This window comes from Labeo rohita, chromosome 4 (assembly GCF_022985175.1).
Source record: "Labeo rohita strain BAU-BD-2019 chromosome 4, IGBB_LRoh.1.0, whole genome shotgun sequence".
NCBI classification, from domain to species: domain Eukaryota; kingdom Metazoa; phylum Chordata; class Actinopteri; order Cypriniformes; family Cyprinidae; genus Labeo; species Labeo rohita.
In genome coordinates this window covers 36621511-36645097 of record NC_066872.1, presented here as the reverse complement: position 1 = coordinate 36645097, position 23587 = coordinate 36621511, and the positions used below count along the sequence as shown (strand labels likewise).

At 40.9% G+C, this 23587-nt stretch overlaps 1 protein-coding gene across 8 annotated transcripts in view; it reads left to right on the top strand.

Annotated features, from left to right (window-relative positions):
- pcloa (piccolo presynaptic cytomatrix protein a) overlaps positions 1-23587 on the top strand; it is a 47234-nt gene that overhangs the window by 7954 nt on the left and 15693 nt on the right. For 5 of the 8 annotated variants that reach the window (XM_051107193.1, XM_051107198.1, XM_051107197.1 and 2 more), the window contains exons 4-11: positions 7333-7662; positions 10387-14623; positions 14915-16467; positions 17063-19115; positions 20490-20558; positions 21579-21664; positions 21827-21902; positions 23336-23461. In XM_051107193.1, the coding sequence (XP_050963150.1) occupies positions 7333-7662; positions 10387-14623; positions 14915-16467; positions 17063-19115; positions 20490-20558; positions 21579-21664; positions 21827-21902; positions 23336-23461 (8530 nt within the window). The remainder of the gene's footprint in view (positions 1-7332; positions 7663-10386; positions 14624-14914; positions 16468-17062; positions 19116-20489; positions 20559-21578; positions 21665-21826; positions 21903-23335; positions 23462-23587) is intronic. The other 3 variants (XM_051107195.1, XM_051107199.1, XM_051107196.1) reach the window with 2 other exon arrangements.

Sequence of the window (23587 nt, the reverse complement as noted above, 5' to 3'; positions counted from 1 at the left end):
GACTTGACTATTCATCCTTGTGGTGCTGCTCCTCTGCCTTATTCAGTCCTCCTCCATGGATTTCTATGACTTGAATTAGAATCTCCTACAACTTCCATTTTGTCTCTATTCTTTCTTGATCCTCATTCTTGGTATTTATCACTGGTTGTTTTGAAGAAGGTTGGAAATGTTCCCCAGACATCACAGTCGATGTATAATATAAAACACAAATCGTTTAAGAATCTGCCCAGAATCTAACATGCCTTATTTATTTAAAGGATTATTTCACTTCCAGAACAAAAATGTACACATAATTTACTCACCCCTTTGTCATTCAAGATGTTCATGTCTTTCTTTCTTCAATCGTAAAAAAATTATGTTTCTTGAGGAAAACATTTCAGGATTGTCTCCAAAATGCAGTTTTAATGCAGCTTCAAATGGGTCTAAATGAACCCAGCCAAGGAAGAACGGTCTTATCTAGCTAAACGATCTGTCATTTTCTAAACAAATTGACAATTTATATACTTTTTAACCTCAAATACTCGCCTTGTCAATATACTAATAATACTACGGGTCAATACAGTTAGGGTATGTCGAAAAACTCCCATCTAATGTTCTTCTTCAACTTCAAAATCACCCTACATCACTGTTGTACAATTATTTGTAAAGGGTGTTTGATCTTCTTTGCATGTTCACTTTGTACTTTTGTTCTGGAAGTGAACTACTCCTTTAAATGAACATTTTACTCATTTCATGTGTCATGAATATTATGGGTTTAGGACAAGGTGAGCTCAGCCGACAGTACTTATCATAATGTTGATGGTTACAGATGTAATTTCGACTTATTTTCAGTCCTTTTCTTTAAAAATAAAAAATAATTATGAAATAAAAAAAACAGAACAGAACAAACAGAATCCATATTAGCATAATATTGGTGTGAAAAATTCACTTGCTTATGTAAAGTCCAGTTACATAGATTCAAAATAAGGTTTTTGAGGAAAACGTTCCACTATACCCTATATCCTCTGCTGGGATTGTGTAGAGCCCTTTGAAGCTGCATTAACACTGCGGTTTTAACCCATTCATTCACACTGAATAAATAATTCGTACTCTATTTTGAGAAAAATCCTGGAATTTTTTGCTCAAAAACGTTAATTTCTTTTAGACTAAAGAACAAAAGACATGATTCTTTAGTTTAAATATGGTATCACTGTTTTTAGTTGCCCTAACTTGTAATTGGAATGACTGCTCTTAGTTAATAAGCAATGTAACATTGTCCATTTATGGCTAATGAGATCGGCAATGTTGGACAAATCAGGTGTGACGCTTTTGCCATGTGGCACAGTGTTGACAGTTTCACAACAGTCCCACAGAGAACTGGACCAGGGATTAGATTTCACACTCTTGGGTGTGTGTTTTTTTTTTTTTTGGTTGGCCATCTGCCTTAGGCTTTGAGTCACTTGCCAGCCACCTGATGTGTCATCCCTCCCCACAGTGCGCCCCCACCTCAAAGATGACCCATTCATTCCATGCATACAGTCAGAGACAGCCCGAGTGTAACATGCAATCAACTGCATGTTGTTTGTCTTCTGCCATGCCTCTATTCTCCATGGTTTTGCCCACACGCTCACGCACTCTGTGACCCATCCACCTCCCTCCTCACCAGCCTAATAGATTTAGCTGACTCCCCTTCCTCAGTATTTCCAGCCTGGGGTCAGATACAGCACTGCATGGCCTCCCTCAGAGCAGAACTCCACAGTTTTACATAATCCACCACCTCCCTAAATCTGAGCATCCAACAGCCAGAATTGCTTCATGCTATTGTGCTGTCGCTGTATAGCTGTAGAGCAGGCGTGATCGCATTCTGTCTTTGACCTGATTTGATTCAGCTTTGATAAAAAGGATGCATTTCAACAGAGAATAACATTGTCAGAATGCATTTAACCAAATAATCGTATAACCCTAAAAGTCAACATGAAATCATAATTTATTTTCTAAATATGTGTTTCGGGTCTCATTGTGCATGATTCATCATTGCATATTATTCTCCTTATCAAAATGTGATAGCTTTCTCTGCCTTTAAAACATATTTCATTTTTGTCAAATTAAAAACGCCATGAACATTTCCACCACTCCACCATTTCAAATTATGCATTGTGTTTAATAGCACAATGTGGTGGAAATTACATTTTCTCTTTTGTCTTGTTTTATGTAAACACAGTATTTTCAAAAAATATGTTCGTTTTTTTATATTGATATTCTTTATTAATTGTGTAATTGTTGGTTGTGGTTAAAATGGCACCACAACTGAGGAACAGTCTATGTTTGTGTAAAAAGATGTCTAAACAGCCCAGGATATCGAGTAAAATCCATGCTGAGAAACTCCTTCAGTGGCTGCTGCGTCATGACAAGCTTCGGCATGTTTACATCCTGCCAAGATGGCATCTAGCATTTCTTGTCTCTGCTGTTTGTAAGCTCTTTCTTTACCTGTGGTCTACTAAAAGCCTCAAAGGCATCAGGGCTAAAGTGGAGAGAACAAAGACGCAGGTCTTTAGGAAGTTTTATTCATTGACAGGCATCTTCCCATTCTTTTCTTCTCTTCTTATCACTAGGAAAGCAGTCAAGACGTGCATCGCTTCTCTTGTTGCCCTTCGACTGAAAATTACAACCAAAAGCCGTACAATGTGGCATTGTATCAGTATTTTATTTTCCGAGTTTTGTTGCGGTAAAAATAGCAACAGGTAGCGGCAGTAGCTCACAGAGTGCAGCCATTTCACGTCATTGAAATAATGTAAAAAAAAAAAATGTAGAAAATTATATGGATTTCATAGGTTTTCTACTGCATATTTCAGTAAGAGACATCATTTACATTATATTACGCCATAAAAGTCTTAAAAACCCAGGGTTGCCTTTACAACACATTTGAAAAAGATAAAAGATTCCTCCCAAATTTTGCAAGTCTGTTTACATTTTTGCCTAGAGGTGAGAAGTTAAACTCATTCTTAATTCTTCCTAACACTTCATATCCGCCTCTGTCTGCTTGTTCTGTTCCCATAGCTACAGTGCCGTCTCCCAATCTGTCTATTTGATCACTTTATATAATGTGTACAGACGTGTGTGTCTGTGTGCCTTCCATCACCATGGAGATCTGTCCGCCTGTCTGTTTGATTAGGATGTTTGCTTTGTTTATCTTTAGCAATCTTCTGATTTCTAGCCAGCATTTCCCTGAAACACCTTTGGGTCTCTTAATCTACAGAACGATGTGAATGTCCAAGTAATGGCCCCAAATAGTAATTTTACCTGGACTTTCAAATATTCATTATTTATTCTTTGTTTAATCATACAGTGTGACTTGTATGGATTTGTATGGAATTGTATGGATTTTAATTTACCTGTCTGGCTTGCATAAAGCTGCGCCTCTGTACTCTCCAGTATGTTGAGGCAAAAATAGCCAGAGTGGCAAAAGAGTGGAAGAGGCAGAGCCAAGAATGACTCCAGGACATCATGGGAGATGGTCCTCTTTGTGGCAGCAAGCTTTTATTGTCGTGTATGTGACTGTGTGTGTTTTCCTTTGAGCTCGAAAGGCTCTCTTTTAGTCCAGACGCATTCCTGCAGTGTCCACCACGTGCCATCCTCTCCCTGATGTTTTGAAAGCAGTCGTATTTTTAGATGTGAAGGTGTTTTGTGTGTGTGCCTGACGGAGAGACAGCCACAAGGTACCCTGTCCATTAAACCAAGCTCTCGGTGTACAAAGACGGCAGTCTTGCCACTGAGAAATACATGTTATACTAACCCAAATTTCAATGTGTGTCTGAAATTTTTGAAAACTTACAAGGATAGTTCACCTAAAAATGAAAATTCTGTCATTAATTACTCACAAAATTAATATTTTTTGATGAAATCTGAGAGCTTTCTGACCCTGCATAGACAACTGACACGTTCAAGGTCCAGAAAGGTAGTAAGGACATTATTAAAATAGTCCATGTGACGTAGTGTTGTGGTCAAAAAGCGCTTGGATTTCATCAACAATATCGTAAATTGTGCTCTGAAGATAAATGAAGGGCTTATGGGTTTGGAACGAAATGAGGGTGAGTAATTAATGGCAGAATTTTCATTTTTGCATGAACTATCCCTTTAATGTTTCTTTTTTTTTTCACTAGCTTTTACTGTTTACTTTGACTTAAAAACTAACAGATATTAAAGTACACATACACAGTGAGATATCTGAAGTTCGTCTTTTGTTTTTGTAGTATTTTATGTGTTGATAACATCAGATTCTTAGTATAATGAAAACTGGCACATTTTAACTGTGCAGGCAGCACCAGGAAATCGGTATGGTGCCAACACGGAGTCTTACAGGAAGTTTGAACCTCACACAGACCTACTGTAGCTAGCTAATAAGGAGAGGAAGAAGGGTGGCGGATGTGAGAGGAGGAGAGAAAGAAAGAGCATTGAGTGCGAGAGAGGAGGCGGTGAATGATATTAGAATTTGGAGGAGGAAGCGTGTGGAAAGGTTATTGAGAAAATATGACTTCCTATTTGTTTGCTTATTGTGCGTTTATGAGAGGAGTAGAAAACAATTTGACTTGAATATTTAATTTGGTCATATTTGAATCTGTAAATTAAATATAAAGGCTTATTGTGTGTACTGATAAATGATCATTTTGATAATTACGAGCCAACATTTGCCTTGGTAATCACTGATTCCACCAAAATGCAGTTGTGTCCCTCAGTACAGTAAAACCGTGACATTTGACATTTGACAAATGACAAAGATTTAGCATGTATCTGTTTTGAAAGTATTGCCTTGGCGATTTTTATTATTTTGCATTTGGAAAAAATAACTGTAAAGAACAAATTTTGATGGAAACTTCATTTGACATGGAAGGTTTAGTGAGTGTATTGCATTAGCAAAGTAAGTCTGCTGTAGTCTTTGGGATTTTAGTAAATTTAGCTCGGTTTCACACCTTTATTGACAGATTTCACACATGTACACACATTCTGGCTTTGAGAGTAAGCACACCCATCTGTGCTCATTGGATAAGGATTTTAAAGCACAGTTTTCCTGATTGATAGAGAGGGAAACTTAAATTCAGGTCAGGTTTCTTGTGCCATTAAAGGAAGAGCCTAAGAAAACTTTTGTTACACTTCTTGTAATTAAGCAGCTAAAGTCCCTCTTGAAATGGTATCACAATAAAAATGATAGATGGATTTCTTAGGAAGAAAGGATGGGATGTTTTTTCTTACTGTGCTTTTTACTGCTCACTATTACTCTATGCTGTGATCTTTTTTTTTATTAAATCTTCATGGGATATGCTTCTCCTGAAAAAGCTACAAAATTAAAATGCACCGTCGCACTAACATGCATTTTTCTATACCCATTTTTCTCTACAGTAGATCCAACATGGCAAATTTACCTTTCAAATAATCTGTAATAAATCTCACGATCCCTTATCAGCTGCCTAAGATGCTGTTAAGACGTCTGGCCCTCATAAAAAAATAAATAAAACTTCATGTAGCTCTGTCTGATATCCCTGTCTGCAAACTCAGCAAATATGAAAGAATAAGTGGTGAGAAGACAAGCAGTGCTTTCAGCCCAAGCCCACAAATCATGTGACTGCCGAACTCTCATTATTTCACATCATTTACAGTCTCTTCACCTCTGAGACTGTTGGATTTAATGCCTCTGTTTGTGAGACTAGTACATTTTGAAATACATGAGTATGCTAGCCTGTTAGTGGCCAGATATTGAATAAAATGACTCAATTTATGTTTCATATTGTAATTGAAGTCTGTGACCTGTGAGTCAAATAGATCCGTTTTCATCCAGTTCCAAGTCTACGTTCTGTCTGATCTTGTAATTTGTGATCTGGCACATGGGCAGATTACTTTGTTGCAGATGAATTACATGAAAAGGAGTTGAGCGCAACTCTTCATTTCCAAGTCTGTGTTTCATTTTCAAGCTGCATTGGAAGTGAGAGCAGACATCTGTTTTTGCTCATAATGTGATTTAGCAAACTGTGTTTGACTTGACTTTTTTATTTTCCTAATTTCTTAGATGTGTAATTGTTGGTCAATGTTTCCTTAGATAGAAAGGATAATATTTCCTTCTCATCTAATGTACCTTTCAGCATAATGTTGAAATACAAGTACCTTTCATAAGGTTACAATCACATCATTCGTTCATCTCATAGGGTTTCATTAGGATTGTGTGTCTTTGTCCTTGAACTGTGTCCTTGCACACCAGTATTGCGCCTTTGCCATACAACTTTTGGTATGAAATATCCATTTTTAAGAGTGTCTCTGTCATCGCATGGCACAGGGATACCAGACCTCCTCTAGATTTAGTCTAAACCCTGCAGCTAAGCCATTGGAGAACCAAAACGTAGCTAGGCATGCCTCAGCACTGAAGCCTAACATAGATCGCTCTGAATTTACGTCAGCCAGTGGGGCATGATTCCTCATGAGAGGACTGCCTGCATGTGGCATCCACATCCCCCACGAGCATGTAATATTCATCTCTGACGTTGCCATTTGTGGTGCATCCAGTGGCGTGGAGTGCTCTGCTTGACGCCACAAGGTTCAGTACATTTCAGGTGTTGTTCTTTTTGTAGCTTTCAGCAGCTCCAGTGTTTTGCATCTTTAAAATCTGTCTAAATAAATTCCTGTGGGCTGGAATTCAGGGAAACAGCCATAAACAGTTGTTAGTTTGAAACTGAGCTGTGTTCAAATCTCAATCATAGCGTAAGTGGGGGATGGAATTTTTTCCCATGTGGTCTCTCAAGTAAATTATGCTGAAAGGATACTAGTTACAAAAGTAGACCACATTTTCTATATTCCATTCTACAGTGTGTTTACTAGCAGATTTAATTGACTCTAAATAGATAATTTTTTGTAGCCTACCTTTGCAAGTTAGAGGAATACCATACATCTACACAGTACTGCCTAAACCTGTTTAATCTTTCAGCTTGTTTACTTCACTATTAGCCTAAAAATAAAGTCTAAAACACCCACGTTCACACATACAGTACACCACACATGTATATGCGCTCACTCCGTATATATTCACTAGCAACTGTTAACTGTTGAGGTGCAGTTTTTGCTGAACAGGTTTTTCTGACACGGAACTGATAAAGGTTCATCCCATTACTTTTAATAATGAATGAACGATCTCTTAAGTTGCATACATTTAAAAAGCACTCCAGAAGTAGAGTGAGTTATCCTTTGTTGTAGAATTAGAGGATTATAGTTAAATGCATTGTGCAACAAAACTGAATGAGAGGCTTAAAATGTATTATAGGACCTCAACTTTCAATACTTTATCTAAAATATGGTATTATTCCTTTTTTACAGAAAGAATGGCTCTGCCTAAACTGCCAGACTCAAAGGGCTCTCTCTGGGCAACTTGGGGATATGCCACCTCCACCTTCTCCATCCAAGCTACCAGCCAAACACGAACCCACCCCTCCCTCCTCCCCAGCCCGTGCTGCATCCTCCACCCCTTCCTCTCCTGCACCTACTGCCACTGCTACCCCTGCCAAAGGGCTAACACGGATGCCCAGCATAACTCAGGCCTCAGCTGATAAGTCTGAGCCAGTCTCAGCCAAAGTTGATGCTAAAGATGTCAAAAATACAGATGCAGAACAAGGGGTTACAGCAGAGCCAGTACCGAAAAGTACACAGGTAGTACCCGAAGAGAGCACTCTGAATGAAAACACAGAGAGTGTTTCAGTTGCGCCTGAGCAAATAGTTAAGGAAGACACCCCACCTTCACCTCATGTTTTAGAAGATGTGAAAAAGGCAGATGTAGAACAGGCTGAAACTGTAGAACAAACTGAGGACCGTGCAGAGGCACAGAATGCAGAGAAAAGTGAGCCAGAACAGTGCCAGGTTCAAAAGTTAGAATATGCTAACACAGAGTCTGAAAGCAGCCAGGAGGCAACTATAATTGATAATGTTATTCAGACCCTTCTGGTTAGTGACATGGAAGCTTTTTCAGAAAAAGAAATAGAGCCACAATCCACTGAGACATCAGAGCCAGCCACAGAGATTAAAATGACAGAGTCTAACGCAAGCTCTCCTATAAGGAAGGAACCACATTGTGAGACTACAGAGAAACAATCCGAAGAGCTCACACTACCCTCAAATGTAGATACAGCAGATAACATCCCTGTAAAGGAAAGCTCTATTGAGACAGCAACTACTGATCCTGATCAAGGTAGCATAGGGGATGTGCCAGAGAGGAAACCTGAGGCCTCTGTGCAAATTGAGGCAGCAAGGATTGAGTCCAGTGAGCCCAGTGATGATCAGCATTCCTATAATATAACTGATCAGGAAGAATCTGTAGAGCCAGAGAATAAAGCAGATCAACTTAAAAATGGAGTCATAGAGGAGGCCATTTTAGATAATGAATTAACAGAAGAGGTTACAGAAACAACACCGTTAACCCCCCCAAGCAATGTGGGTGTATGTGACAAAGAAGAGATTATTGTACAAATGCCACAGATGAAAGACCCATCTCAAAAGTCAGAAGTCACTAGCAAAGATTCTAGTCTTATGGCAGATGATATTTCTGTAGATATGATCAATGAGAAATCTGAAAAAAGTCTAACAGAAGATAAGGTAGAGGTAGAGGACACATCACAGACACAATTAGATGAGCTCTCACCATCTCCAGTTACTGAACCCAGCTTCACAGAAAAAATATTGGCGAATGGAGCTGAAAATGTTAGTACAAATAACCCAAAGGAGCACTGCACTAAAGAGATCTGTGTAGAAAAAGAGAATAAGCCACTGGAAAAGGAACAGATGAGCACAGATAAAACAGAGCTGGAAAAATGTATGCCAGATCAAGCAGGTGGAGAATTAGAGATCCTTGAGAACACAGAGGAGAAAGTCACTCCCAAGACTATGTCTGACACCATGAAATTTGAATTTAGTTCTGAAAGCACTTTCTCTCAACAAGAGATTAGTTTAGATAAAAACATAGAGGAGAAAAATATGGGGGATGCATACCCTCCAGGCTTTCAAGAAGCTGCTCCCGAACCAGAGAAAAAAATGTCAGAAACAGAGAAAGTCTGTGAGCAAAACACAGAGTCAGATGCTGGCATTACAGAGAATGAGAATGATTGTGAAGTCATTAGAGATGGACTATCATCTGTTAGTAATCATAATGTTTCAGACATGGAAGAAAAATTATTTCCAGAAGAAGAGGAAATTAGGCAAGTTCCAGACACTGTGACAGAAAAAGCTCTAGAACAGTCTGTCATGCCAATTGGTCTTACTAACCAGAAAATAGGAGTCTCCTCATCCCCAGTGGATAGTCAGAATGAAGACATAAAAGCAATAATTGAGATTAAGGCTGAAGAGATGCAGTCTACACAACAAGCCCAGACTCCTGCTGTGAATGAGATGGTAGAAGAAATATTGCCAGAACAGAAGGATATTAGGCAGATTCCAGACTCTGTGTCAGAAAAAGATCTAGAACAATCTGCCATGCCAAAGGGTCTTACTGACCAGAAAATAGAAGTCCCCTCATCCCCGGTGATTAGTAAGAATGAAGATATAAAAGCAATAATTGAGAATAAGCCTGAAGAGATGCAGTCTACACAACAAGCCCAGGCTTCTGCTGTAATTGAGATGGTAGCAGAAATATTGCCAGAACAGAAGGATATTAGGCAGATTCCAGACTCTGTGACAGAAAAAGATCTAGAACAGTCTGCCATGCCAAAGACTCTAACTGACCAGAAAATAGAAGTCCCCTCATCCCCAGTGGTTAGTAATAATGAAGACAAAAAAGACGTAATTGAGATTAGGCCTGAAGAGATTCAGTCTACACAACAAGTCCAAACCCCTGATGTAACATCTACCACGTCTAGTGAGAAAGATAGATTAGCTAGTGAGGAACTGATGGAAAAAGCACTGTCTGTAACTGACCTGGAAATCACTAATAAAACTAAACTTGAATCTACAGCTAAGTGTGTGCCCCATAGCCTAGACCATGATGTAGAACTAGTCTCCCCATCGTCTACATTTAGCCAACAGGAAAGAAACAAATCAGAGGAGGGGAAGTTGACCTCTGAACCAGAAGAAAAATGGGATGATGTTTCACCATTGATAAAGCCTAATAAAATTGATGAATCTGGAGAGGTAACTGTACATGTAGCTGTAGAGGTATAGACGTCTTAATAAACTAGCTTCAGTTGTGTAGACACCTACAGTATCCAAGAATTGATCCTAGGTAGAGGTATAGATAAATTGTAAAAATCTAGGTTCGTTGACTAGACACCTACAGTATCCCAACTATTATCTTATGTAGTTCTTTTTTCCCTTAATAAATATAATGCATGTTTTTATTATGGTTGAAATTATAACTTGTCAAATTCTAATTCTTTTTCTTTTTTGTAGAATAAAGAAGAGGCTGCTGTCCCAGTAAAAGAGAGTGAGCTACTGAGGGAGCCTGGTGAGAAAGATAAAGAAAGCAGCCCCACGAGTCCATCAGACTTGGCCAAGTTGGAAAGCACTGTCCTTCCAATACTAGAGGCTCAGACAACATCTAAAGAGGAATCACAAACTGAAACTCCGAAGGTCAAGCGTCGTCTAGAGGTGTTGCCAATGTCTCCAGAACCCAGCTCAGAGGATGACCAACATGGAGAAGCTGAAGAGCAAAAGATCGATGCACAAAAAAAAGAGCGGAAAAAGCTCCTGGTTCCAACTGATATCCAAGGAGATTTTTTTGAGGACAGTAGTGAGGGAGAACCTTCACCTAAACTGCAAAGAAAAAAGCCTGTTGGAGATAAGGAAGTAGAAATGGAGAGTCCTATGGATGAGGAGGATTTCATCCGGAAGCAGATCATAGAGATGAGCGCAGATGAGGATGCATCACCATCTGATGAAGAAAACTTTGCTAGACGGAAAATTAAAGATCAAGAAAAGAAGCAAATGGAACAAAATACAAAGAAAGATGATAAGGACAAAAATGAATTGTCTAAAGGAAGACGCCTTCTCAAAAAGAGCAGTATCAGTCCAGAAGATGAGCCTGAAAGAAAGAGTATTATCTCTGTGACTAAAATTGAAGAACTAGCTAAAGGAGAACAACCTTCAGTAGACAGTGGAGCTGGCATACGACATTTCAAAACAATTGAACTCAACAGTACAGCAACTGTACGTCAGACATCAGATGACGGTGAGCTAGAGAGCCTTACAGACTCTCCTGATGACAGGTCAAGAGGTGAAGGCTCTTCCAGTTTACATGCATCCAGTTTTACACCAGGAACATCTCCAACATCTTTATCTTCTCTTGATGAAGACAGTGACAGCAGCAGCCCAGGTCATGTTCGGTCTAGTGGTGAGGGCAAGCAGCAGAGGAAAGCAAAGCACCGGCAGCCAGGTCAGATGCTTCCTACCATTGAGGATTCATCAGAGGAAGAGGAAATGAGAGAAGAAGAGGAGCTTCTGAGAGAACAGGAGAAGCAGAAGGGCACAGGAAAAAAGTCAAAGAAAGACAAGGAAGAGATACGGGCACAGAGAAGGAGAGAAAGGCCCAAAACTCCGCCAAGCAACCTCTCACCAATTGAGGATGCATCTCCGACAGAAGAGCTACGACAGGAAGCAGAGATGGAGGAATTCCGCAGGTCTTCCTGCTCAGACCTCTCCCCAAGCATGGAATCAGAACCAGAGAGCTTTGAGATTCTCCCAGAAAAAATTGTTGCTGTCCAAAAAGTGTATCAGTTACCAACATCAGTCTCACTGTACTCTCCAACGGATGAGCAACATGTTGATAGTCAGTCCAAAGAAAAGAGAAAACACACATTAAAAAGTGCAGATGAGGCATATGAAGAGATTATGCTCAAGGTCAAATCTCCAAATAATGATGGAAAGGAACATCCACCTGGTAAAGAATCTCTTTATGGAGGCATGCTGATAGAAGATTATGCATATGAGTCTCTTGTAGATGATGCATCCTACGAGCAGGAACCAAATAAACTTTTTGTGTCAGAGAAACCCCAAAAACCCCTGAGGTCACCTGATGAGGTTTATGAGGACATGATGCAAAGAAAAAAAGAGCTAATGCTTAAGGAAAAAGAGAGAACACCCAGTAAGTCTGTAGAAGATGTTCCTAAAGCAGAAACTGTGTTGCCCGATACTGACTCAAGCAAAGATCAAAGCACTATGTCATCAAGCATCACAGGCCAGTCTGGAAAGGATGGAAGACCATTATTAGATGCAGAAGCAGCCTATGAAGAACTTATGAAAAAGCAAAGAACAGTACTAACCCCAGGAACAAGTCCAACTCAAGCAGGCCCTGATCTGAGTGCCGTGGCACAAGGGACAACAATAGCCCAGGTTGAAAAAACTGAGCCAGCACCCCTACGTAGAATACTGCCTATACCTGATCTGAGAGTGACACAGTGCTCATCAGGTGAAGAGGAATCTGGTGAAGAGAGCATTCCTGATCAAACACAGGACTCTGGGAAAGCTATAGCTTCAGTTACAAAGACTGAACCAGAACCACTTGTGGATGAGGCTTTCCAGAAAACATCAGCCTCAGAGCCAATCATAGATGATTTGCCACTACAAACAGAAGTAACATTGCCTGCAGTATCAAGTGATTCACAGGATGCCACAGAGAAAGATGTAGGAATTGAGCAGACAGGTGTTGTTGACTTGTCCAAGTCACCAGCCCCTAGTCATATTGACTCTTTTACAGCACCAGTTCCTAGTATAATTTCAAGACCTTCAGCCCCAGTAGTTGTAAGTGTATCACCTTTGCCCACAGTACCACAATATATAGTATCCACTACACCTAGTGTTGTATCAACTGCTCCACCAGTTCCTCCCAAACCAGTAGTACTACGCAGAGCTGCATCTCTAGAAAAAGCAGACATTCCAGTTCCCCCACCCTTACCCCCTCCAACGCTACCCAAACCCTCTGTGTATCCCAAAAAGACTCCACCACAGGTCCCCCCAAGAACTACTCCAGTTGGCATGCCAACCACAGGAGACAGTGTACCAATAAGACAGCCTCTAACTCCAGGCTATAAGCCCCATGTTCCTCCACCTGTACCACCTAAGCCATCCTCTATTCCTGCAGGCCTAACCTTCAGTCACAAACCTGGGGAGACTGTTAAACCCCCCATAGCTCCCAAACCCATGGCTGGTGCTCAGCCACCCTTTACAGCCCACACACCTGCAAGACCTACCATACTGAGTACAAGCAGTGCAGATAGTGTCCTTAATCTAAGTCCTTCTGCTGAAAGTAAGGCCACATCTCCTCTCAAGTCCCCTACATCACCCAGGTTTGGCAAGGTTTTACGTGACACTTATGTTGTTATTACTTTGCCATCTCAGCCTGGTTCACCTACAGAAGGTATCATGACCCAAGCCTCAATAAGTCCTAGCCAAGAATCACCTCAGAAACCGCCTCCTTCACCACCTCAACCACCTCCACAGTCACAAACAACTAGAGTACCTTTGGCATTCACGCGAATTACTGAATCTATTGAAAGTCAAGAAATATGTGGTCCAGAGAAGGTAGTTTCTAGCATGAGTCATGTCTACGAGGCTATTTCAGCCTCAGCACAGCCTCAGTCAATTATTCCAAATGTTGGCGTTCAGGTAGTTACCACTGAAGTCCAAAGAACCACGGTGTCTGTTGTGCATGAACGAACACCACCTCCACGTCCCATTCCAAGAGCCACTGGCATCTCTGTTGTTCAAGATAACATAAAACCCGAGCCAGTTCAAGTGCAGAATGGTCATGCCTACCATCCTGGTGAAGTGGTGGATCTCCGAACCCCAAAATTAGATGCAGAAACATCCATGAAAGGTGTGGATCTGTCTTCCTCTGAGTCAAGACGACAGTCCCTTGCTTTTGATAGTGGTGGACGTCAGCAAAGTGCTGTGCAGTCATCTGTAGTAAACCTAAGCACTGATACTTCCTCAGTCTCAGTAGTTACTGACAACATCACCATCCTCACATGCACAGCCACTGTAGCTTATGGGGGAGATGCATCTCTGTCCACATCAATGCCTCTCCAACTTACAACAGCTAAGTCCTTTGAGCCTGTGTCTCAAATTATTTACAGGCCTGTGGATTCTCAACCAGAGAAACCCATAAATCTCTCTACAACAATTTGTAAAACTGTTCCTGTAACAATGGCTCCTACAAATGCAAGCAATGGAATTGGTGCAACTGTACCACCTCGTCTAGAAACAGGCTTATCCGGTGCAGTTGACCTCACCACAGTAAAACCTGCACAAACTGTGGTTGCAATGAATGGGTCCACTGCAGAGGTGGTCACTGCTGTAATTACAGAGGATGATGGAAAACCAGTAGATCTTACTGCTGGAAGAAGAGCAGTCTGCTGTGATGTAGTGTACAAGCTTCCTTTTGCAAGCAGCTGTACAACTCAGCAGCCCTCAGCTCCATTACCAGAGGATCGCTTTGGATACAGAGATGACCATTATCAATATGATCGTACTCCTTATGGTATGAGAGGTCTTGGGGGAATTAAACCCTCAATGTCGGACACAAACTTGGCAGAGGCTGGTCTCTTCCTATATAAAAGTAAGCATAGTTATGATTACAAGGAGGTCACTGAAGGTGCTGTAGACCTGACATCTGGAAAAATTTCGGTGGCAGGTCAGTATGACATTGAAGATCTTTCTTCTCGATATCATTTTGAGTTACCTCTGCTTATTCCCAGCTGATTTTTTTAATTTTTATTTTTGTATGCATGCCTGTTTTTGGGAAGTAATTTCGCATGCTCTCAATTTTTTATTTATTTTTTATTTTTTTGCATGTCGCTGCATGCTATTCAGTGTACTTTTTTAATTTTCCGTCCTTTGGATGATGCATGGTTATCTCAATGCTCTTACCGTTGCACTCCTTGTATGTGCTGAACTCTAATCTATCAAAATGAACTTTTAACAGGTGAAGCTGTAGACTATTCGAACAAGTCTACAGGAGTGTGCACTGGAATGACAGTTCCACAGTACACACAAGCCAGGATTACTTCAGCAGTTGGAACCCACTATGGTGTTTCTAGTGTCCTAAGATCTTCCAATGGTATTGTTTATTCTTCTGTAGCTGCACCAGTTCCTTCTACGTATGCCATAACCACCCAGCCTGGCTCTATCTTTAGCACATCCTACAATACTCTATCAGGCATGCACACAAGTGATACTATGCCGTCACTGTCAACTCTACAGAATCAACCTCTCACTAGATCGCACAGCTTTCTTTCAACTATTGCTGTAACCACAGCAGAAGAACAAAGCGACTTACCCTTAAATCTGGAGACTGTTGTTTCAAAGGCTGGCCTTTCCACAGCTCTCGCAGATGTAGTTTCTACAGTCACCACAGTGGCAGCACTGGACACCTACACAAATGCTTCACTGGAGGCAATTGCAGCCTCTTTAGAAGCTCTGTCTTCACCCTTGGTTCCAGGAGATGGACAGTACCAGATGGAGCGTGAGCTTCTTGAGCTGGAGAAGATGAAGCAGCAACGCTTGGCTGAGGAACTTGAGTGGGAGAGACAGGAAATACAGCGATTCCGTGAGCAAGAGCAGCTTCTTGTGCAGAAGGAACTGGAAGAGCTTCAGGCCATGAAACAGCAAATACTATGTCAGCAAGAAGAGGAGAGACAGGCCCACCTTTTGATGCAAAAGGAAACTTATGCTCAGCAACAGGAGCAGTTAGAGCAGATCCAGAGACTCCAAGAACAGCTCAGACTTCAGTTGGAGGAACAGAAGTTCAGGCAGATGTATCCAGGTGAAGTCCTACCAGAGGCTCTTGTTGTGGCAGGAGAAAGAAAAATGGACAGTGGCTGCCAAACAGATGAGGAAGATAATACAGAAAAGGCCTACACTGCAGGAAGAAAAAAGAAAAGTACAAAGAAAAGTGTTGATAGCTGTGTACAGACAGATGATGAAGACCAAGATGAATGGGAAGTTCCTGCTCGAGGCAGGCGCAGTAGACCACGTGGTGGTAAAAATGGCATGGGTGAAAGAGGAGCTGTTTCGGTTCAGGCCCTAACTGAAATCTCTGTACAGACAGACTCCTCAGGAACACTTAGGGGGCACTCTGTGCAGGTAGATACTATAGTAGATTATCCTGACTCTGATAGAACATCCTCTCCAAAGAGGCGTCCCACTCCACTTGATATAGGTCAGTCTCCTCACCTTAAAGCAGATGCCTCTACTCTTCAGGTTGTCCCAGGTCCTCCCAAATCCCCAAAAGTACTGTACTCTCCAATTTCCCCATGTGTATCCCCTAGCAAATCCCTTGAGTATTTGTCCTATGAGAAATCCCTTGGAGACACAAGTCCACAGAGAATACGCTCTGCCACAGATCTATCCAAAGGTCCACCAACAAGTCCTAGGGCTCCCAAGGTCATACAAAGGTCAATGTCAGACCCCAAACCCATGAGCCCAACTGCTGAAGAAAGGGCAGCAGCAAATTTCCAGTATTCTGAGGGATACTCTGTGAGTATACAAGATTTTTTTTGTGTTTAAGTTTTGTAAGAAGACTCATCTCAGATTGGAAAATATGCAGAAATTTCATGTCATATTTACATGCTTTTTACGTAATTGTTTTTTAATATATGATTTCAAATGTTTAATGCCTTGAGGCAGATTTGTCTAATTATTTTGTGTAAATGTTCAGCTTACATTGACTTTAATTGTATTATTGCTCTATTTCTCTTTTTTTTTTTTTTTTAAATGTTGCCCCAGGCCTGGTAGTCATTGACATGCTAGATGTCTTTTTTGATATTTTCTGTGCTTGCCCCTTTAAAGGCAATGCAGCAGAACAGCAGATACAGAGTATCCTCAAGGCATGTCTGACATGAGTGAACAAAATCCTCTAGAGACTTTTCTTTTTACCATTCTCATTTATTCTCTATTCTAGTTTATCAAACTAGAAAACTCAAGTGCTTGCTTGTTTTTAAAGTTCTTATATTTAAAGCCTTTAATGCACTATGGTCATTCCTACAAACAATATGGCTTGAAAATAAGTTTTTACTTCAAAACTGTTTTGTCATTTGACACTGATAATTCTGTTTTTACTTGTCATCCAAAGGGAAAGGGATCTCCAAGTGGAACTCCATCTGGCACCCAAAAGAAAGTTAAGAGAACTCTTCCTAACCCACCTTCAGAGGAAGAAGCTGTTAATGCTGGTCAGACAGCCTACAGCACTGGCTCAGCTCGTCGCCGTCTCTGCCGGAGCACTAACATGGCACGAGCAAAAATCCTACAGGACATTGACCGTGAACTAGACCTGGTTGAGAGAGAGTCCTCCAAACTGCGTAAAAAGCAAGCTGAACTGGATGAGGAAGAAAAGGAGATTGACGCCAAGCTACGATATCTGGAGATGGGTATTAACCGAAGAAAGGAGGCATTGCTCAAAGAAAGGGAGAAGAGGGAAAGGGCATATCTGCAGAGTGTTGCAGAGGACCGTGATTACATGTCTGACAGTGAGGTGAGTAACATTCGTGAAACAAGAGTTAGTGAGGAGGTCACTGGACATGGGCTTGAGAGACCACGTACTGCACCACAGTCAGAACTTGATGAATTTGTTCCTCCACAGACCAAGCACGACCAATATGGAAAATATTCCCAGTACCAGTACACACAGTACCAGCAGTCCTTGTACCAGCCTCAGTCACCATACCAATCCCAGTCCATCTACTCTTCTGTTCCTTCTCTGACTGCCTCACAGCAACAGAGCTACCACCAAATGCTCTTGCTCCAACAGAAAGCCAGACAACAAGCTGCTCTCCTCTCTGAATTAGATTCTACCAAAATCGCCACCAACTATGACACCTCATCTTACTTGGGAGGAAAGTATGGGAACCACCTTGACTTGCATAGCCTAGAAGATCGTGCTGGCAGCATGGCAGTCAGTCCTATGTCTAATGTATCTGCTGACTCCTTCTATGCAGACTTAGAGCAACATCAAACACCAAGGAGCTATATGCTTTTAGAAGATGCAGCAGAACTTGCAAAAAGCACTGGTAGCCTTTCATCTTCCAGCTATGGCATTGCTGAGAGGGAGCTAGCCAAAGCAGAGCGTCTTCTGAGACGTACTGCTGCAGATGTTGGTACAGACTACCTGGGAAGCTCCTCCAGACTTCACTCCTATGGTAAGGCTCAAGATGAAGAGGACCCAATGGAAGAACCATTTGAGCTGAAGCTTTTAAAACAACAACTGAAACAGGAGTTCCGGAGAAGCACAGGGGGCACTGAAAGCTTAGAGCAGCTTGCTGGACTCTCACATCACTACACCCCCAGCACTGGAGTGTCTAGTGGAGGCTACAGGGCCTTCCCCAAAACTGAAAAGTACAGCATCAGTAGACTGACCTTAGAAAAACAGGCTGCCAAGCAGCTTCCAACATCAATGCTCTACCAGAAACACAAAAACACCAGCAACATAGGCAAGTACTCCTCCATCCAGGATAGCAGGGCTCTAGAAACAGACTATAGCAGCTACTTGGGTTCCAGTAGTGCTTCTCCCAGATCAAGCAGACTTCTGCAGGATGAGATCACCTTTGGGCTACGCAAGAACATTGCCGAGCAGCAGAAATACCTGGGCTCCACTCTTGGGGCCAATTTGGCAGGTTCGCTTAATCTAGGCCAAAGCCTAAATCTGAGCCCTGGCATGAGGTCCTCTTTGGGAGAAGACTCTGCTTACCCCAGTGGAAGTAGGTCACGACCTTCTTCTAGACCCTCCTCTGTGTATGGCCTTGACCTGTCCATTAAAAGGGATACCTCAAGTTCTTCACTGAGGCTTAAAGCAGAAGGTGACCCCTCCTCAGACACCTCAGCTTTCCAGACTCCATCAGGCAGGTCAAAACCTACAAGCCTGCCCATTGTACAAAGTGGGCGTGGACGTATTCCTATTGTGGCACAGAACTCGGAAGAAGAGAGCCCACTGAGTCCAGTGGGTCAGCCAATGGGTATGGCACGGGCATCGGCGGGTCCGCTCCCACCCATATCTGCCGACTCCCGTGATCAGTTTGGGTCATGTCTGTCCCTCCAAGACCCACAACAGCAACATCTCAGAGAAGATCCATCAAGAGGGCGTGGCTATGTGCTAATGGATGATCTGCAGGGCACCATGTCTGATAGTGAAGGTAATTTGTTTGTCCACAGACTGTCGTCTTGGAGTGACTCTTCATACACAGTTGCAGATTTTTATTTATCTATGTCTTGTCTTATAAGTGTTCACTCCTGTCTATATGAAGGCACAAGTTCTCTGCTTATAACTGCTTTTCTGTCCTGTTTAAGCTTTCTTGTTCTGTGCTTAAATAATGAAAGAATCACACTGTCCCTGTTGTCTGTCTGTCGTAACATTTCTATGGCATACAGTTGGAGTTAAGCATCTTTTGCATGTGATTTCTTCTTCTGACTTTTTGTTTCTGTGTGAACTCTTACAATGCATGCTTTCAGTCTCTGTTTTTTAGTTGATATGTATGTGTGCTCTATAAATGGGATAAATGAGAAAAAGTTACGCTGATGGAACATTACAAATCTCTCTTGTCATTAGCATAAGAGTAGCCTTACAACCCTTAACATTTGTAGTTAAGCTGCTTGTAAACAATAGCACTGCACATGTTCTTGATTAGTCATCTGTTTAGTTATCTTTTAGATATGTTGTATCTAAAAAGTGCCTTTTAGCAAAAAAGTCACAGTGTAACTACACAGGTTATCTTCTTATTTAGTTATGTTGTATTATATGTAAAACCTCAGCCACAATGAACTGTATTAATGAGATATTAGTTCTGCATAAAGGTCAGTCATTCATTTTTAAATTTATTAGCAGAAGTTTCAGTATCATTTCATGTAGAAACTCATATATAGCATACAGTATAAACAAAATGTCATAGCCCATACAAACTTCTATCTCTCAGTGATAGATGATACTCTTCATGCATGTTGCTAGCATGTACCAGAGAAAATATTACCATGCCAGTTTGTGTTTGCATGTTTGATGTTCCTTTAATAAATAGGACAAGTGATGTGTGTGTCTCCTTCTGTCTGGTTTTGAATAAACTCTTTCACCTTCTTGCATGTTCATCTGCTTTCTTTTTCACTTGGGAACTAATAAATGCCTTCAAATACAAAAGGCTATGCTTTTTCTCAGCTGTAAATGTTTGTCTTTTGATTTCTACCTTTTATGAAGCCATTTATGGTTAAGTATAGTTATTAATATTAATGAGATCAAAACAATAGTTGCATTGCATTGCATGCCTCTTCCCCTCATTATATATGAAATGCATGGTTACATTAACTGCACTGTACAATAAAACAAAATGAATATTGTAATTGTTTTTACAGTATAGAGTTAAAGAATCACACAACCACCAAACGTGAAGCTCAAACCCAAAATACTCACCAGTTTTAACATGTCTTTTCTTTAAGTAACTGACCCCATACATTTAACAGCATATGATGTGTTGTTCATCATATGTACCATCTGGAAGTAAATGCATTTGCCTTGGTTGCAGCACTAAGTGAATCCCTGGTGGGTTTGAGCAGAGACGATCCAGGAAACTCACATGAGAATGTCACAAACGGTAGAGTATAACCACCTTAGACTCCTGCACGTCTCCCGTCTCCCCCACACCCCTGCTACCATGACCACCCGCCTGCCAATCACCCATGAGCTGTTAGGCAACCAAATCGACTGCAAATTCATCTCCATAACAACATGTTGCAGGAAGTATGACAAATTTGCACACTAATGTAATGGCGCGTTAGTGAATGCAGCTTTTGCATCTGTGATTAAATTGGAATTTCACACTCCTTTCTCTCTAAAAATAACACTCATTTTCTCAGTTTAAGCTGCTGCAGTTTCACCAATTTGGTTAACAAAACATCATTCACATAATACTAGTAGTAGTTTTGCATATCAAATCTATTGAAAGTAATGACTTCCTGATAAAATTGGCCTTGGTTATAAAGCTATACACAATAATAGTGCTCCATTCAACATGTAACAGGATCTACATCTATCATATCATTTTACATCTGAATGTCAGGTCTGTAAACACTAAAACTGTCTTCTGTTAAATGTTGATGACCTGAGGTCAATTATTCACTTTTTATTCACAAATCTATAAATGCCTTTAAATGTAAAATCCTATAAAACTCCCCTTTTCCACATTGTAGACACATCCCAACACTATAACAAGATGGTATGCCAAAATCTTTCCTGCCTCTGTCTGTCATTAACCCTTGTCTTGTTTATGAAAACTTCAGATTTGTAGGTGAAGGTACAGTAACGAAAAACTCTTGCTCTAAATATTCTTCTAAAGGATTTTAATGAAAAATTATATATAGAAAAAAAATACAATCTGAAGACTTGTATCCTCAGGGTTTGTTTTAGTTTTAGGTTTGCATGCAAAAATAACTGCTCTACTTTATATAACCATTTCCTTTTCTGTCCCAGATGGTTCTATATTGTTTGAATTTGAGACTGGATATGTACCTTAGCTGTCTCTAGCACCTGATGTTACCAGAGGGTCTTTAGGGGTTTGTTTTAACAGACCGGCAAGCAAGACTTAACGTTTTAATTTCCATCTGTTTTTCTGAAGCATACCACCTGCGACGGGAGGAAACTGACTGGTTTGATAAACCACGAGATGGGCGCACAGAGAACGGACAAGGGGAGAGAAGACAGGTGATGCATGTGGTTTCTGCATTAGCATTTTAGCCCAATTAGCAAGAAACAGTAAATACACACTGCAAGAAACCTAAGAAAAAGGAGACATTTTTAAAGACCTGGTTGTCAGGCAAAACATTATTGAATAAGTCTCATTCTGTTTATTTGATGTGTCTTTAGGGAAAGTCAGCACACTACCCGTTTCCTCACGCCAGAATAAAACTACAGAGGGATCCCAAAGATCGTAGTGTATCAGGTAAGTGCAACCTGTAAAATACTCAATGCTGTGCTGCTTGGCTTTTTGACATGTTCCCAACAATGTAGACAGACGTTTAGGACAGCTGCCCCTGATAAAAGAGGATCTGTTTGCCTACCAGGCCATCATGGAGAATTGCCCGAGGCTTATGTCTATGCAAACATTACTTTCGCCATGCTGAGATTGCATTGGCATAGTTTTATTTTGTGCCTACTACTAAACAACACATTAGCTCTTCTCCAATTTCCCTTTAGCGTCCTCTTGTGGCACACATTTTGCCACATCACTGCACATGAAATGTCAACAGACACAAAATCACATCAGCGGTCTACACCCTCTTCATGCTTTGGTATGTCACGTACTGAAGGTGTGGTTGATTCCCCTCGATCTCCTGTGTCAATGTTTCTTTAAGCATTAGAACGGCGCAGACATGCAATGTGACACATTGGCATCCCTCCAGTTTCATCAGTCATCAAAGCTCAAAATGGTGTGTAATGCACAAATTGGATTATCATCGTAATTAGAAACTGATGAACAAACAAGTGCCTTAAAAAAAGACAATGAATAAGGATATGGTGAATGTCCTGTGCTGTGACTGGTGGATTTGTTGCACTGTAATTACAGTAATGGAAGGTCTGTGTACTATTCTGAATGACAGGAAGTCACACAAGTCATAGAAGAGTTTCTGTATAGATGTCTAAACATCTCGACTACAAACAAGCTTGAGGACATTTGTGAACGTGTCGAAAAGTGACAGGGAAGAGAAGCATCAGTAGTTAAAGTTGTTATTTTTGTTTTCTTTGTGCTCAAAAAGTATTCTTATAGCTTCATAAAAGTACAGTTGAACCACTGATGACAAATGTACTACCTTTCTGGGCCTTGAACGTGGTAGTGGCATTTCTGTCTGTACAGGATCAGAAAGCTTTCAGATTTAATTGAAAATGTCTTAATTTGTGTTCCGAAGATGCACGAAGGTCTTATGGGTTCGGAACAACATGACAGAAGTTTCATTTTTGGGTTGACTAGCCCTTTAAATTGGTTCCGATCATAACAAACTCACACAAAAAAGGGCATCTAGTTGCTGGAGATGCATGACAAATAAAAACAAAATGTGTTCTAAAAATGGTTCAAAATAACAAACATGTTTAATATCCTCTGACTGGATGGAATTAAAGTCTAAGACCATCATACACTACGTGATTTTCTATGAAATCTGTCATCTTAAATCTTCAGACTGGCTCTGACTTGGCAACTAGCGTTGACTTATTCAAATTGCAGGGTTGCTAGCTTTACACATGTACACTAAAAAAAACAACAACAGTTTTATTCCATTAATTCCAAAGATTGGTACCTTAGAAACAAATGGAAGGCTTGTTACCATCTGGTGCAGGTTTTGAATCACCTTATGTGTGTGCAATACTCTTTTCTCACAGGAAACGGACTGGGCATCCGTGTGGTTGGAGGAAAAGAGGTCCCGGGCAGCAATGGAGACATTGGTGCGTACGTTGCCAAAGTATTACCTGGAGGAGCTGCGGAACAGACGGGGAAGATTGTGGAAGGTAGGCACCTCAAGGAAGAGTGGTTACACTTTTAAACCTGACAATGAGTGGGTTCACTGTTTTGGTTAAGCTGTAGAGGTGTATCGATGTTTAGTGTCTCTTAAAGCGGGGAGAGAAGCACATCGG